Below are 17,859 nucleotides of genomic sequence, written 5' to 3' on the forward strand. Positions count from 1 at the left end.
CCTTATCCTAGGCATTGACTTTCTGCGGGAGTACGAAGCAGTTATCGACCTGCGAAATAGACTCGTCACGTTTTCGATGGGACAATCTACCGAACAAGATAGTAGCAGTCCTTGCAATGCCGCACTTCGTGTTTCCGCTGAGAGCCTCGCTGCTGCCGCGAAGCAGTACTCTTGTGGAAGTTACCTGTGACGATTTCCGTACCGGTGATGCTGTAGCGGAGGCGAACCATGCACTCCTGCTTGCTCAAGGCATTTGCACTCCCCGAAGTTTATTGTCGTTTCACAATGGCCGGGCTGCACTCCTTGTCACAAATTTTTCTAATGAGCACCGACACTTGTTCCCGGGGACTGCTATCGCTTTTGCTGACCATGTTGCGCACGATCCGGTCTGTTTTGCATCCACGGCAGTAGAAACTAACGAACCATCTCTTGACAACATCGACATTAACTGTCACTTGTCAAAGGAGAAACGGCGGGCCTTAGAGCAACTGCTGCTAGACTTCAAGCACTGCTTTGCTTCTTCCTCGAAGGTTCGTCAAACGCCCATCATACAACATCGCATCATTACTTATGACGACGCTCGCCCAATACGACAGCAGCCTTATCGTGTGTCTGCCAAAGAACGAGAAGCGATGGATGGATAAAACTTTATTTGAGCAAAGGAGTTTGGGACTCGCAGATCCCTGGGCCCCCGCACGGCCCCACTGTACTCAAGCGTTCATGCCCCGAAGGTCCACTACGCTGGTAGCCCGGCTTGTGACAGTTTCCTCGTCAGCCGGGTCCGTAGAGCGCAGCAGGGCCTCCCAGTCCTCCCAGGTGATAAGGTGCTCCAGGCCCCACGGGGGAGGGTCCGCCGGGCAGAGTGTTAAGATGTGAAGGGCGTTAGCGTGTGATTCGGGACAGAGGGTGCATGCGGGTGTAGGATAGAGGGGATGATAGTAAGAAAGAGATTGAGGGGATGGGAAGGTGTGCGTTTGGAGACGTCTCTAAATAGTGGCACGTCTATTGTCCAGGGATGAGTGAGGCGGAGGGTATAGCTGCCGAGTGGCTCTGTAGGCCTCGGTCAGCTCGCTGAAAGTGTGCATGCGCTCCCTCGTGAATCCCAGGTCGGAGGCTTCCTGTGCCCGGTGTATGGTACCTCGGGCTAAAAAGTTGGCAGCCTCGTTGTCAGGGTTCCCGGAGTGCGCCGGCACCCAAATCAGCTCCACTTGGCGGGACGGGTTTTGCGCAGCAGACGAGCTTACAATGTCAAAGGCTGGACTATGGACTCTGCCTCGCGCAAAATTTTGAATGGCAGTTTTGGAGTCACAGAGAATGTAATTTGCTTTCGTATGCGTTATGGCGGCAGCTATTGCAGCTTCCTCGGCTTCTTCAGAGGTGAGGTTTGGTAGAAGTGGCAGCTTAAAAAGTGGGGAGAGAGAGGAGTTTACTGCTGCAGCCGCGGCGCTTATGCCTGTGCATGCTGCATCCACCCATGCGGTTTCGGAGTCGGAGCCGTACTGTCGGTGGAGTGCCTTAGCACGGGCTATACGGCGCTGTTCGTGGAGATGGGGATGCATATTTCGGGGAAGGGGCTTAATAATAAGCTCCTTGTGGATATGCTTGGGTATAGGGAAGAGGTCTGGGTCATTTGCGGGTATCCTGACTCCGAAATGAGAGAGTAAGTGGCGACCCGTTGATGTGCGTATGAGTCGTATGTATTGGGCATGTTTGTGGGCTTCAATGAGCTCCTCAATGCTATTGTGTATGCCTAGGGCTGCAAGGCGTTCGTTAGGCGTGTTGCAGGGTAGTTTGAGTGCGGTCTTATAGGCTTTGCGAATGAGTATATTTAAAGCGTTGATGTCGTGTTTTGCAAGTGAGAGGTAGGGAGTTGTGTAGAGCACCCGACTAAGGACAAAGGCTTGAATGAGGCGACATAAATCGCGTTCTTTCATTCCCCTGTGCCTTACTGTTACTCTCCTAATGAGGTGCGATATGGTACCAGTAATCTGCTAGAGTTTCTTGAGTGTGATGGTGTTTTTCCCATTGGATTGGATGTGGAGTCCTAGTATCCTGAGGTTGGGAACCTCAGGGACGGGCCGGTCTTCAATGGCGACTGAAATCGGGGCACACGGAGAGTTTCGTGGACGGATGATGAGGAGCTCTGACTTCTCCGCAGAGCATGATAGCCCTATGCTGTTTGCGTGAGTTTGGGTGGTGGTAGCTGTTGTTTGTAGGGCTTCCTCTATTTCTCCGTCGTTGCCATGTGTGATCCATATGGTTATGTCATCAGCATATAGTGTGTGGCGTAGGTGTGGGATGGTGTTCAATTTGCTAGCAAGGGGTACGAGGGTGATATTGAAGAGGAGAGGCGATAGTACAGACCCCTGTGGGGTGCCTACACTTTTGAGGGTGAATTTCTCTGAGGTTAGGGGGCCAAAATGGATTTCAGCTGTTCTATCTGATAAGAAGGCCTTGATGTATGAGTACGTGCGTTCTCCAACATTGAGGGAGGAGAGTGCACTAACGATCGCTAAGTGGTGGATGCGATCGAAGGCTTTGGAGAGATCTAAAGCGAGAACTGCTTTGGTGTGTCCTGGTGTGAGGGGGTTGTAAATGTCGTTCGTTAACTGCAGCATAGCGTCCTGAGCCGACAGGTGCGGACGAAAGCCGACCATGCTGTGCGGATACAAGTCGTTGTCAGCCATATGGCGGGCAAGTCTGTTTTGAATAACATGCTCGAAGAGCTTTCCGAGGCATGATGTCAGGGAAATGGGGCGAAGGTTCTGTAGCGTAAGTGGTTTGTTTGGCTTGGGGATGAAGACGATTTTGCCATGCCGCCATGATTGGGGCAGAGTGCCTTTATTCCAGCATTTGTTGAAGTAATCCGTAATCTGCACGATAGAATTATCGTCCAAGTTACGGAGAAGGGAATTTGTGATTTGATCTGCGCCTGGAGCAGAATTTGTTCGTAGCGCAAGAAGTGCCGCTCGGACTTCTGCCACCGTGATTTCTTCGTCTAATGTTGGGTTCGGGCATCCGTTGTAACATGGGGGAGCGGTAGAAGTGCCCGGAGACGTGTATGTGATTTTGAGGGTGTCGATTAGGGTATCTGTGTCATCTATGTTTTTATGAATGAGGCGAGTAACATGCTGTTGCGTGGCAGATTTTGTTCGTGTTGAATCTATGAGGTGGCGAAGGAGTGGCCAGGCTTTTTTGGAGGATAGTTTGCCAGACATGCTGTCACAGATCTGGTTCCAATTGGAGCGGCAGAGGTCTTCAGAGTGCTGTTGGATTTGTGCTTGAAGTGCTGAGAGACGCTTCTTTAGCGTTCTGTTCAGTTTTTGGCTTTTCCATCGCTCTAAGAGGCTATGGTGAGCTTCCCAGAGGTGAGCGAGGCGGCTGTCAAGGGTAGGAATCTCCCCTTTTGTCTCAATGTATCGGATGTGGGTCTGGAGATCCTGTGTGAGCGAGTTCATCCAGGCCTCTATGTCAGTGATGGGCTCTGACTCACGTGATTGCCGGGTAGCCCTGAAGTGGTCCCAGTTGATGAGTTTGTGTGTGGTGTAGGCTTTGCGCTTTTGTTGAAAGGGGATGGAGGCGAGAATGATGTAGTGGTCGCTGCCTAATGTATGTTGAGTTCTGTCCCATGTCACCTTTGTTAAACAGCGGCTGAATACGAGGTCGGGGCTGGTGTCGACACATACACTATTGCCAATTCTCGTGGGTGTGTTGAAGTTGTTGTGGACGGAAAAATTAAGGTTTTGAAGAAGGGTCCATAATCTGCGGCCTCTGTGTGTGGTTTTGATATAGCCCCAGTCTGTGTGGGGACTGTTAAAGTCCCCCCCAATGAGTAGAGGGTGCTTACCCGCCAATTTATATATACTCTTTAGGAGAGATTCTAGCGAGGCAATGGGTAATGAGTGTGAATGGTATATGTTGGCGACGTAGATGGATGGGAGAGAGTGGGTGGAGTGTATGATTTCTGTAACTACGCATGGGGCATCTGCAGCTACCTGGTGTGTGATATAGGTGAGACTACGGTGTATAAATGTGGCAGCGCGCGGTGCGTCTGTGGAGTCGGAATATATGGGAGTGTAGCCGGGGATGTGGGATTTCGTCCCGGCTTCTTGTAAGAGGAGAATTTGAGGGGTGGGGAGGAAGGTAGGAAGAAGCTGAAATGGTGCTCGCTTGCCGCGAAAGCCACGGCAGTTCCATGTCAGAATGTTCAGGGAATCAAGTCGGACCCGCCCCTCCATGTTGAAGCTTTGGGGGTTTTAAAACGGGAACAGCAGAGGCGTCTGCTGGCCGTGCAGCCTCTCCTATCTGAGGTGGGTGTAGGGGAGCTGCATGAAGTGCGGTGGTCTGCATGACTACCAGTTTCTGAAACATAGCCTCCATATGGGCTTCCATGCGCCGTTCTAAGGCAGCGGCATATTCGGCAAACTTTGCTGACAAAGTTTGATACTGGCTCTCAAATTGAGAGTTAAGGGTTTGAAGCTTTTTGTCGAATTGTTCGACTAGTTTCTGAATATGTTTGTCGAGTTGTTCCGCAGGGGCGGAATCGGTTTGCGTTTTTGGGTTGGGGGTAATTCGTTGCTTTTTTGCTGGGGGGCTGGAGCTGGTTTCTTTAGGTTTATCTTCTACTGGGCTTTGATTCGTCTCCATTGCGGCATGCGGCGGGGGTGGGGGTGGCACTGGGGCAGGGGTTAGGTGTTGTGAAGCGGGAATGGTGGGGCTGTTATGGAGTAGAGCTGTTAGTCGACTTACCTCCGCCCTCAGGGCCCGGAGCTCCTCTTGTCCAGATTCGCGGGCCTCTGGATGGATTGTGGCTGGCTTTTCTTTGGTTCGGTCTGCCCACGTTAGTCCTTTCTGTACTTTAGGCTTCTTTTCACTGGATGGTGAATGGGAATTCGTCTCGGAGTGGCTGTTCCGTGTTGATTGGCGGGAATGGTTTTCAGACCTGGGCTGGTGGCCTTGCATTGAGTGGGTCGGGGGTCTTCGTGGTCGTAGGTATCGGTGCTGGCATAAGATATTGCCAGTGTGATGGTTTCCACCGCACACAATACACGTGGGCGCGCAAGTAGGGGGGTCGGATGGTGTGTGTTGTTAGCCACAATTGTGGCATCGCCCACTATCTGCTAGGGGGCACACGTTGCGTCTGTGGCCGGCTTCTCGGCAGTTGTAACAGGCCTCTACTTTGGGTTTGTGTTGGTAGCACACATGTACACCTCCCCAATAGCAGATGGAATCTGGAATTGGTCCTTTGGTGAAGGTGATTAGGACTGATCCCTTTCGCCCGAAGGGGCGTGCATCAACAATTGGTGCACGAGGGTTGAAGGGGATCAGTCCTTCTAGGAGCTCTGCGCGTGGTTCCCCATCGTAGGCCATGTGTATGACACCTCTTACTGCTTCGTCAGGCGGTGCAAGGTGCGCTGTCACTGTGAATTCTTGGCCCCCTATGCTGATGGCCGAGAGCTTGGCGTAGGCTCGTGCTTCTGCTGGCGTGCTGATGGTGAATGTGTTGTTGATCGGGTGCAGCCGCACTTTGTCCTGATGGATGGCTTCTTGGGGGGGTATCTTAGCAGCGTTGCAGGACGCTAGAAGTATAGATTTCGGGATAGCTGTGGTGATGTTCCATCCTCCTCGCGGGCGCACAACAATCTTTAAGTCGTCTTGCGGCAGTCGTGGCAACGGGGTGCCTCGCCGGCGTGGCGGCGGCGACGACACAGCTTTTTGTGTGGTAGGTGGTGTTCTGTTTCGCCCACCACCTTCAATAGATGCGTCAGTGCCTTTTTTCGGTGGTCGGTGGCGGTTCCGGAGAGCAATGACGGTTTCCCAGTCATCGCTTTGGGCTTCGGCCGGAGTGATAGTTTCCCCAGGCACCTGGTACTGCATCGCAGCCCCGGTGTTCTCCTCGGTGTAGAGAGCTTCGGTTGCTAGGCCTGCCAGGCCCAGCTCCGGCGTAGCCAGCGGCGGCGGAGAGCCGGCAGCGCGAGGTGGCCCAGACGCTTTTCCGGGAATCGAGCCGGGGGGCTTGGGGCGGCGGGTCGAGCTTCGCAATGACGGGCGCGGGAGGTGCTGAAAACGCGTCTGCTCTCGCTGCGGGCTCGGAGAGAACTCCACGAGAAGCGATCCAGACGCAGGTTCAGGAGATGATGGATGATGGTGTTGTGCAGCCTTCACAAAGTCCGTGGTCTTCACCAGTAGTCCTGGCCAAAAAAAAAGACGGCACTCTTCGATTTTGCGTCGACTATCGGAAATTGAATAACGTGACAAAGATGTATACCCGTTGCCGCGCATCGATGACTCACTGGACAGATTGCGACGTGCGAAGTATTTTTCATCCATTGATTTAAAAAGCGGCTATTGGCAAATCGAAGTAGATGAAAGAGACCGAGAAAAAACCGCATTTGTCACTCCGGATGGCCTATATGAATTCAAAGTACTCCCATTTGGATTGTGCTCTGCCCCAGTTACATTCCAAAGGATGATGGACACCGTCCTCACCGGCCTGAAGTGGCAGATCTGTCTTGCGTACTTGGACGACGTAGTTGTTTTTTCCGAAACATTTGACCAACACCTCGAACGCCTTCGAGCTGTCCTGGAAGCCCTCCGTTCTGCTGATCTCACGCTGAAGCCCCAGAAATGCCACTTCGGGTATACAGAACTCAAGTTCCTCGGCCATGTTGTAAGCGCTGATGGGGTGCGCCCGGATCCCGATAAGACTGCTGCCGTCGCACGATTTCCCGTTCCAGCTAATAAGAAGGCTGTTCAGCGCTTCCTCGGCCTGTGTGCATATTATCGGCGTTTCATTGCGGACTTTTCTCAGATCGCAGAACCTCTGACGCGCCTTACAAGGAAGGACACCTCCTTTGTGTAGAACTCTGAGCAGCAGATGGCCTTCTCTGCTTCGTGAGCGCCTTCAAAAATCCCCTGTCCTGGCGCACTTCGATGAAGCGGCTGACACTGAGGTGCACACTGACGCCAGTAGTATCGGTCTTGGCGCGGTCCTTGTTCAGCATCAAGACGGGTTTGAGCGAGTAATAGCCTATGCTAGCCGCACTCTCTCTCGTGCCGAAATGAACTACTCCACCTCAGAAAAGGAATGCCTGGCGGTCGTATGGGCTACTATGAAGTTTCGCCCCTATCTTTACGGCCGGCCATTTAAAGTCGTCACGGACCATCATTGTTTGTGCTGGCTGGCAAATCTGCGAGACCCATCTGGACGACTTGCATGCTGGAGTTTACGGCTTCAGGAGTTTGACATAACTATTGTTTACAAGTCCGGCCGCAAACACGAAGACGCCGACACGCTGTCACGAGCACCCGTTGACAATGGCGATACTACAGCCGATGGCGATAGCGGTTTTCTAGGAGCCCTCAGCGCATCTGAGCTCAGGGATCGACAGAGCTGATCCAGACATCCTTCCACTCATCGATTATCTGGAAGGGCGTGATACGACCCTGCCTCGACACCTATCTCGGCACCTTGGTTCCTTCTGCATACGGCAAGGCGTCTTGTATAAAAGAAACTCCCAGGGCCAAGACAGAACTTACCTTCTGGTAGTGCCATGCGAGCTCCGTTAGGATATTCTCTTTGCTTGCCAGGATGAACCGACGTCTGGTCATTTGGGTTGCTCACGGACTCTTGCTCGAGTGCGCAACATGCATTACTGGCCAGGACTCTCCGCAGCTGTGAAACGCTATGTACGAAGCTGTCGCGAATGCCAGCGCCGTAAAACACCACCCCAGAAGCCTGCCGGATTTCTCAAGCCCGTTAAAGTACCCCGCATTCCGTTCGACCAAATTAGAATGGATCTCCTTGGCCCTTTCCCTTTGTCGCAGGCCGGAAACAAATGGATAGTAGTCGCTACTGACTACCTGACTCGATACGCTGAGACAAAGGCAATCCCTCATGCCACAGCTTTCGAAGTAGCAGAGTTTTTCATGCACAACAGTCTTGAGGCATGGCGCCCCTTCCTACGTCATTACCGACAGAGGGACAGCTTTCACTTCACAGCTGATCGACCGCATATTTGAGCCGAGTTGCACGACCCATCGCAAGACCACAGCGTACCATCCACAAAGCAATGGCCTTACAGAAAGATTGAATAAGACGATTGCGGATATGTTCGCAATGTACGTCGATGTGCAGCACAAGACCTGGGACGAGGTGCTGCCGTACGTCACATTTGCATATAATACAGCCTTACAAGAGACAACGCGCTTCACACCCTTTTCGACTTGTTTACGGATGCGAAGTTCAGAGCATGCTCGATTCCATGCTCCCGTGCCCAGATGATGACCGGCTATCCTCAGATGCCCAGCAATATGCCATCCGCGCTAAGGAAGCCCGCCAGCTCGCCCGTGTGCACATTGGGCAGCAGCAGACCACTGACGCGCACCGTTACAACCTCCGGCACCGCCAGGTTGACTACAAGCCTGGAGACCGAGTCTGGGTATGGACACCAGTTCGCCGTCCAGGCTTGTCAGAGAAACTCCTTTCCCACTACTTCGGGCCGTAAAAAGTGTTGCGCCGTGTGAGTGACCTCAGTTATGAAGTTATCCCAGACGGTGCCACACAACCAAAACGTCGAAAGCACAGCTCGGATATTGTGCACATTGTGCGACTGAAGCCGTACTACCACCGATAGCGTATGGCCACCCGCTGTGACCACTCTCTTGCTTTTCACACCGTTTTTACCGGCCCTTCTCATTTTTTTTCGGAAGGAGGGGGTAATGCCACCTAGCGTTGCCAGGTGGCGCATGACTGAGGTGTGAAAGGAGGACGAAGTTGAAAAGGACGACGAAGTGTCGCTTGCACGTTTGCGTCTGTGCTGCTGTGTTGTTGTGTCTGGGCTACCCCCTGCTATCATTGGTATCCTTAATCACCGTGTACGTGACAATATCACCCTCAAGCCAATGGCTTGACAGAGCGCACAAACCGCACACTCGGTCAACATGCTATGTACAGGGTCGTCCACTTCTAGCTATAACACGGTCGCTGCTTTCAAAGCAACATTGCACCCGACGTAGGCATATATAGATGCAAAGCGATGCAAGCACAGAAGGACCCGGGCGTGTTGCTTCACATGGCCTGCCACTAAGCTATATTGCATGGCCGAGTCGGACGCAGTGACGCTTTGAAAGCAGTGACCGTGTTATAGCTAGAAGTGGACGAGGCTGTACATCGCATTTGACCACAAGAACTGGGATGCCATTTATAATGTATGCCTTCAACCCTGCAACACATGAGACGACCGGCTACAGCCTGTTCTTTCTTCTATACGCCCGTCCTCCTCGATATTGTCTAGACACAATTCTTCCTTACTCCGTCCATGCCGAACCGTGCATCGCCGAAACTCTTTGTCGCGCGGAAGAAGCTCACCATCTCGCCAGCTGGTGAATTCTCGCTTCGCAAGAGCGTTCCAAAGCTCAGTACAACAGCCGGCATAAGCATGTGTCTTACGCCCCTGGATACTTAGTGTCGCTTTGGCGACCTCTGCGGAAGCGTGGTTTAGCCCAGAAAATGTTGGCGCATTACGCTGGCCCTTACATTGTGCTCGACTGCGTCAGCGAAGTGAATTACCGAATAGCCCGCATGACAGCAAGTGGTCGTCGATCAGTGACAGCCGAAGTTGTCCATGTCACCCGGATGAAGCCGCGTCACTCTCGTGGGAACAAATAACTACTTCGCCCGGGGGGCTTCGGCTGTCCAGGGGGAAAATGTAAGTCCTGAAAAAGATGAAGCTTATAGCACAAGTCAAGGAGAAATACACTCTGAAAGGCTAGTTGGTTCAAACTAAGTGAATGAGTAAAACTGCACGAAAAAGACGTAAGAAACACACAACATCTGCGCCTTGTTTGTGCCTGTGTGTTTCTTATGTCCCATCTTTTTCGCGTAGTTTTACTCATTTAAGGAGAAACACGTTTGAAAACGACTCTCGTGCCGGGCACAGCCGTTGACCAGCTGAGCTTCCTGCCCTCTCGACCTGTTGTTCAGCGCTCTGACGACGAACCCCCGTCGTAACAATATGTTCAATTAGGCATGATAATCATCACCTGTCTTAGTTATACCAATGACATAACATTGTTTGATTTTGATACTTTTTCTTTTTAGTTTGTCTGATGAATTCTTTATTGCCAACACAGCCAGTTTTCATCTTCGATACGGCTAACTTGTTTTAAGCTGAACACCAGCTGTGCTTTCGGTACCTTCTTGGTCTTGTCCTTGTACCCATATCAAATGAAAATATATATTTGGGAGAAAACTGCAGCAAATGTGAATTGTGCACTTCATCCTTTTGTGAAAAGTATGATCTAGACAGAACTTTTGCTTCTCATTGTATGTGCAAGCAATGGAATTTGCACTAATCACTGTGCTCTATTCACCTTCCCGTTAACTTGTTCAATTTTATATGTGCTTCAGAGATCAACACCTGTAGTGTGTGTATGAAGTGGTTCTGCATGGACAGTACTGCCAGTGTGTCCATGCATGCAAATACCTCGTAAAGCTGTGTTCATCTTGATAGCATAATAAAAGGTTTTTTAAACTGTTTTTCACTCTGGGCAATAAAAATTTTAACAACAGTAAAAATATAGGCACCAGTTTTAAGTTTGGATAACATCCCGGAAATGCACACTTCCCGACATTCGGGTGACATTTTTGGGAGTTCATTTCGGGTGTTTTGTAGAGTTGTTCCGGACATGCGTAATATCCCACACCAGACGTTAGACTGACGTCCCTAGGACATTGGCGTGCTGTCTGGGCAACGCTAAGTGCATAACAGATTGTCTGCTGTGAAGTATATTCTAGGCACTATAATTGTACTTTGAGGCACTCTTGGAATACTGTAATGGTGGCATAATAGTAATCGACACAGCTGGTCTCATCAACACAAGTATCTCATTTCTCTCGGCGGCAAACGAACTGATCGCTCACAACTTTTGGAACTAGCAAATTTATAAAACAGAATGCTCGCAAAAGAAATTGTTTGATGACACGGCACCGCCATTTCTTGACGCCTGTGAATAACATGCTTTTCTGTCCCCTGTTGCGGTTACTGACAGCCGCTTTTTTTAGTACTGTAAAAGAACAAATGTGCAAAGCTGTGAAAGCGGCTGCGAGGTCATTTTAAAGAGCTTGAAATGGGAGTGACAACCAAGCAATAGAGTTTTACCGAGATTGCGGCCTACCAAATACAGACTCTGTCAAAATATACAGCCTAATGGATTTTTCTGAGCCCTCTAACAAGATTCGTTAAAAATCTCCAGCGTTCACATCCTTGCACATAACGCGAAATCTTGTCCTCTCTTCTCAAACTTAGGTATTTCAACTAGTTGAAATCAAACCCCCTTTTGGCACTTATGGTAATTTTTATTAGAACAATAACGCAGGGCTGGTGTGGACACAATATTGAGGCATTTCAATTATGTGAATTTCAATGGAAAAGTGGCCACTATGCTGAAGTTGACCGTTCTTGACATTATTTCTAGATAATTATTTTTCGTGTTGGACTCATGTTGAAATATTGGGCTGATTCAACACATGTATATCCGTGGGAAAAAAATTCATCACTGTATTTGATGAACGTCCATGTGCCGAAGTACATTTAGGGGGCATTCAACCCTGTTGAAGTGTGTAATTCAGCGTTATCTACACACCTTGTACTGAGATGTTTTAGACACACAAGGAATGTTACATACCATGTATAAATGCACATATCAGAATCTCACACACACACTCTCCTAACTCTTAGCACACATTCACAGGTTGCAAAGAATAGAGGAGTCAGTCTTGAGATAAGCCCTTCTCTTAAGTACTTCATATACACTCCTCCACAAGGACGGCCACTGCATGTGCAGGTACTAGACTGCAGATCAGCAAAGTTGCATAAAATATTTTCGTGAATAGCTTTAATTTTACTTACAGTAAAATTAATCAGGGTTGCATGCAACATTCTGTTAATTGAGCTTCTTCGTTTCGTTGTCGACAATAAAAGTAAAGCAATTATCAGTTAGAGCTGTTCTGTGCTCTGCAGAGGAAAAGCAGGTTTGATATCACACGAATAAGTAGGGAATCTACTTCTTTTTAAAGCTTTTTTAACAGCCAGCCCCTGCTCTTATAGGAATCCTACTCTAGTTTTTTTTGCATAACTAGGTGATTGCTCGATGTTTAGAGTGTTAAAGAAATCATAACCTGAAAGCTCCTTGCTCAAGGAAAACTATGGCCATGCTTGGTTATTTGCAATGCCTTTGCACCAACTAAAATTTGTAGCTTGCGTTTCAATGAAAACTAATTGCAGGAGCTAAATATTTGAGTGTTATTTTCCTGCCATCAGCCAAACATAGTGGCATTTTCATCAATCATTACACTACTAATTAACCATTATTCAATGCCACATACATTAAAATTGTTCATATGCTTTCTTCGTTTCCTATATTGTTTCTTCAGTCACACTCTCATAATCGCCGACTTTAGCTGCAATAAGCACTTGCCTAGTAATGAGTGCAGCGAACGTACTTGCTCCATCTGGTGTGCTACGCTTGCCCAGTCAGTTTTCTTGTGCAGCCAGTTCCTGGCGGCAACTTTGGATAATAGCTCGCAGCAGTGCAGTAAGCAGGGCTCTGTCTACCCAGACATAGTCACAGCTCTAGTGTATGGCAAACCAGCCGATCAGTATATGCTGTCTATGCTAAATTTATTCAGCTTAATCTTCGAGTCAAGGACTGTGTTGTGGACCTGGTTGCATCTCTTTTTTAAAGCAAAAGCCTTTCTAGGTTCATGGAATAAAATCACATGTGCGAGAGTCATGCGCAAGATATGAGCAGGAGACCTGTCAATGCCTTGTTTAGGCGTTGGGTATGTACGCGAGATTCCATGATGTGTTCTTGACCAGCATTCCTGCCATCCGCAACCCCACGCTTGAACATGCGCCCAGGAATTCCACGCGACAGGAGTGATGGTGTACCATCCAAACTCATACTTGCCAGAGAAAGTGCAGATACTGCGCTTTTCCTTTCTGTAAACCAATTATAATTATATGTAGCACTGCAACGAATGCTAATAAGAGGCAAACGATGAGAGGCAAATAATAGGAGAGGAAGGATAGGCTTTCACCATTCTCCTCTTAAGAGACATCAGAGACCCTTAATTTTCAAAGGCATGTCAAAGCAAGAACCTGGTTTGGAAGATGCTAGCATAGCAACCATCATCCTAGATTTAGCCATACCCTGCAGTGTGCCAGCCATTTAAGACAGGCGCCGTGGCTTTGTCTTACTAAAAGAAACGTGGACAAGGAAAAGTGCACGAGTAGTGCTTGCGTTGCTCGCACAAAGTACATTTAGGGTGGCAACTTTCTTCCCAGTGAAGTGTCACAACAGTGACACTTCACGAGGCGAAATTTAATTGACACTAAATTTGCCTGTCATAAACCGGTATGTTTATCAGATAAGCACACTGGTGAAAAAGCAAACATAAAAACAAAACTTCATTGGACAAGTGTAACACAAAAAAAATATTAGGCCCTGGAGTGTGGTTCAGTGAAAAATGCATGCAAAACAACAACAGCGAACCTAAAAGTGGGTGGCTGCTTGCCTTGTTTTTTTACAATACGCGCTTTTTTTCAGCGGCATTTTTGTTTTCTCTAAAATTGGAACACTCTAAGCAGTAAATCGCTTGTGATTTGCAAAGGGCTAGTTTTCTTAGCCAGTAAACCCACCGTAAACTTGAAGAAAACAAAATGACGCTGCATGCATTTCTGCGAGCACCACCGGATGCCGATCCACACTATTGGGGTGATGGTGGCGCCACCTCTAGGTCGACATCGCGGAGAATAGTAGTAGGGACAGCGCCAATTATTGCTAGCTGCAGTCGGACGAACAGCATGCTCATTTATTGTGACATGGTGTATGATCCCAGAAAACTGTCCTGAAATGCATTTAGGATAGTCCTCAATGGGAAGTAAACAGAGCATCCGACAAAGATCCTTCTTTGCAGCTCTTAACATATCCCAGAAGGGAGCTCGCAGGGACATTTCGCAGATTACCTGATTAGGATCGAGGCAAGAATGGGAATTTGAACACGCAGTATAACCAGCATAACAATTAGCTGCCCTCATGTCTACTACTATTAGGATGTGTGAGTGCATAAATGGCTTTAATAATATAGCAAATGCTTCACACAGCAGTAATTTAGCCGAATTCAAGATCGCTCACTCGTTCTATCCTGCAGAGTACAGCTTGTTTTTGTTTTTTTTCCAACTGCCAGTGAATGACGGGTCCTGGGCTTTCACTGCCTGATGTCATCAAGGATGACTCACCGACATCAAATAGTATGTCCCATATGATACCATGACAGCAATTGACATTCGCACAGTTCGACAGGACGGCAGCACGTCCGTGCAGTTTGGCTGCATGTCTGTGTCATCATCATGTGACGTCACGCAAAGCAGTGTTCTCCGGGCCCCGCGCAAGTTTCAATTTTGATTCAAGTTTTTGCTTATTTAGAATTATTGCTTGCGCATTGTAAAAAATGAAATCACATACTGCGATGACAAAGTCATCAGCAATATAAGTCAACCATTAACTCAGTACTGTCGGACAACCGCCAGAGTTGCCCTAATGTGGTGTTCTTTTCTAGTGGGTATAGAAAGAGTACAGCAGTGAAGGAAATCATTTACTAAACAAAACCTAATGGGCACTAGCATACTAGTGACAAACAATTCTGCAATTTTGCCCAAAGAACATAGCTTGACAGACTTTTGCTAGAGTCATCAATCGTCCAAACGATGCCGAATACTATTATCATGAACCAGAAGGGACGATTGCATCCATATGCATTAGATCATAAACTTCGCATCTAAATTCCATTGGCTTGTCCTGCCAGCCTCATTGTGAATGACTCTGTATGGGCTCCAAAACATTTTCAGTTTGACTCTGTCTGTTATACTGTTCAACTATGCTTAACCCCTTGACTACATGCAGTATGGAGTGTTTTCGGACAAGACATCACGAAAATATGCGGCTGTGTTTCACTCGTCCCAAGAATTGCTGCTTTCAAGTCCCATCTTAAAAAATGAAAACCTGGTACACTTTAGCTGATGTGATGTGCACACGGCAGGTGTGCACGTCATGTCAACCATAGCGAAAAAGGCAACAGTCTTGCAATGTTTTAATGACATTGACTAAAACACCAATTACATTTTCTACATAATCACAAGATGCCACCTATATCAAAATGCATGCTATGAATCTGCAAAGTACTGAGATTCAACTCGATGACACAAGTCGACGAGGTTGCTAAATTCACTGACAATTTGGCCCAGCCGGCCATCCACAAGATCAGCGGTCATCAGGCAGTAGAGGTGACCAAAGGTCAAAGCATCCAATTCTGTAGGCCTGCACAAGGCAAAGTTGAAGTGCATTCAGGTTAGCTTGGCAGAACTATGCGAGTTTCCAATGTTACGCAGTGCAAAATCACACAACTAAATACGCAATGTGGCCACAGATACAGATTGCAGCAACCGCTAGAACTAACACAATTATTGTAAGGCTTACTTTTTGGTTCATAATGCTGAAGATGTTATTGGCTATAAGACGATTTAAGAGAAAACCATGAAAACATGGAAATACTCCAGTGAAAAAGTAACCAGAGTTCTCTTGGATATGAATGATAATTCATCTCTCTTGATATGAAACTACAACATATATTATGGTGCGAACCATTTCAGTCTACAGTGAGCAAGGCCGCTTTAGTTTGTGCACATCTTCGGTGTGTCCACCATTTTAAAAACAAAAGGAAAAGCCTCTCGAGCAATCTGGAGGAGTGGATCACTCACGCCCGCTAGCCAGCACAAGGACCCAGGCCTTCCCTCTTTAGCATAACTTTAGATTGTGCACAATAAAGGACAGATGAAAGAGGCACGACATGGGCACTCGCGTCCTGTCTCTTCCTTCTGTCCTGTCTTGCGTGCAATTTTTAAACTACACCAAAGCCAACCAGCCAAACATCGTGCTTTTAAGACATACTCTCTCTTATGACCTTGACGAGGCCCGCACACGGATAGAAGGTGTGAGGTCATTCAAGATCTGAGAAGAGCACAGCACCACAGCGAGTGACAAAGGTTGCCCTCATTCTGATTAGGCTATTTAAGAGTGTGCCACGTAGTGAGGTAAGGTTTTTTGGTCAGGCTACAGGAAAAGAAGCAGGCAAGCCCCGGCTTCAGAGAAGTCATGATGCGAGAGCTGCTAGCTCAAGTCTTGTAGTGTACCAACTTCTCTAGCTGTGCTTATTTTTGAGTCAGGTTTTGTAACTGGAAGTGAAGTTGCTTCTGTCCTTTCAAGTCCCTATATCATGATGGGAGTAATGTAACTGGAAGTGAAGTTGCTTCTGTCCTTTCAAGTCCCTATATCATGAGGGTGCAGCCAGAAATAATAAAATGAGAAATAGTGTGGCCACCAAGTGCCAAATTAGAAGTACAGTAAAACCTCGTTAATATGTATTTGGCAGAGACGCGGGAAACGTATGCACTATCCGGTAGTACACCTTAACTGACTAGTACAAATTAGCCATTATTCACGCTCCGAAAAAAAAAAAATTCAGACACAGTAAATTTTCCATGAATACAAGGTACGTACATGCATTTTATTGGCGTGCTGCCGACCAAAAGCCCTTCATTTTCAGTTGCCACCGCGGCGATCATGCGGTGACAACAGCAGTCTCAAAAACGGCGAAACTAGGGGCAAGCTTTTCCATGAGGCCCCTCTTCTCGGCAAACTCCTTCATAACCATCAATGCTTAAGAGGCTTCCGCCATCGAAGGGCTGAAATCTCCTGTTCCTAACTCGTCACCGCTGTCCTCACTCTCAATGTCCTCATCGCCTTGGGGTGGGGCAACAGCGGCAACAATCTCGCTGTGCGACCCATCTGAAGACGTTGAAACCTTGCTGTCGACCTCTCAGAACAATTCAAAGTTCACAATCTCCGCGCTGCCCTGTCACTCCAACATCTCCGTTAGCAGGGCATCACATTCATCGGAGGGATCGCCGACTGCAGGATCGTTGACTTCGGCATCGGTTGCACGCACTATAAAATTCGCCCACGTGAAGCAATTTTGTACTGTAACGGGGTCAACTTGCTGCCACGAGAACACCAGGAGGTGCACCGCACCCAGCAGATCGATAAGATACTTCTTCCTGCTTTCCATCGCCAGAAGCATTCAGCATAGGAGGTTCTTTCTGTAATGCTACTTGGCAAAACGAATGATACCTTGGTCAAGAGGCTGCACAAGTGCTGTGGTGTTGGAGGGCAAGAAAAGGAGCTTGATTGCGCCATTTTCCTTTTTTCTGCCACGAAATGCTGATCCAACAGCCGGACGTATTCTTCAAAATGCTTGGCAGTCATCCACGCTTTCTGATTACTCCTGTAAATAACGCTCGAGGACAATAGACTGCCTTTGAATCACCTTGGCTTGCCATAGCGTTCAATCCACAAGGAGTGGCAACTTCTGGCTGCCAGTCATGTTGACTGTAAAAACGACCTATATTCCTTCTTTTGCAAGCTTACCAGCGGTGCAATTTTCCCCCTTGAATGCCAGCATTCTGCTGGGCAGAAGTAGGTAGAAAAGCACCGACTCATCTAAGTTGAAAACGTCTTTGCGCCGTAGTTGGCTAACTGTTGTTGCAGTAGCCCATTCTGCCATTCTTGGGCACCTTCCTTGTCCTTGTGTGCTGCCTCTCCATTCACCGCCCTCGAACTTATATTGTAGCGAACTTTAAAAAAAGCGAACCAACCGTTTGTGCAAAAAAAATCTTCGCAGTTCAGCTGGGCCTCAAAGACTTCCACTTTTTCGGCGAGAAAAGGTCCAGTGACCGGCAG

At 48.3% G+C, this 17,859-nt stretch overlaps 1 protein-coding gene and 2 pseudogenes across 3 annotated transcripts in view; all 3 read right to left on the bottom strand.

The window, feature by feature from the left end:
- Nucleotides 1-641: 641 nt before the first annotated feature.
- Nucleotides 642-4,396, bottom strand: LOC146187453 (uncharacterized; annotated as a pseudogene).
- Nucleotides 4,397-4,622: 226 nt separating this feature from the next.
- LOC146187454 (uncharacterized) lies at nucleotides 4,623-10,271 on the bottom strand (annotated as a pseudogene). The gene is made up of 3 exons (XR_014708352.1): nucleotides 9,572-10,271; nucleotides 4,750-6,191; nucleotides 4,623-4,676 (listed from the first exon to the last, which is right to left on the bottom strand). The product of XR_014708352.1 is annotated as an uncharacterized LOC146187454 (transcript).
- Nucleotides 10,272-15,137: 4,866 nt separating this feature from the next.
- The window catches only part of LOC146187455 (metaxin-2-like), a 53,177-nt gene continuing 50,455 nt past the window's right edge, over nucleotides 15,138-17,859 (bottom strand). For both annotated transcript variants that reach the window (XM_084607712.1, XM_084607710.1), the window contains one exon: nucleotides 15,138-15,381. In XM_084607712.1, the coding sequence (XP_084463838.1) occupies nucleotides 15,228-15,381 (154 nt within the window). In that variant the 3' untranslated portion in view covers nucleotides 15,138-15,227. The remainder of the gene's footprint in view (nucleotides 15,382-17,859) is intronic.

This window comes from Amblyomma maculatum, chromosome 6, assembly GCF_055883805.1.
Source record: "Amblyomma maculatum isolate TAMU_Amacu chromosome 6, ASM5588380v1, whole genome shotgun sequence".
Taxonomy (NCBI): domain Eukaryota; kingdom Metazoa; phylum Arthropoda; class Arachnida; order Ixodida; family Ixodidae; genus Amblyomma; species Amblyomma maculatum.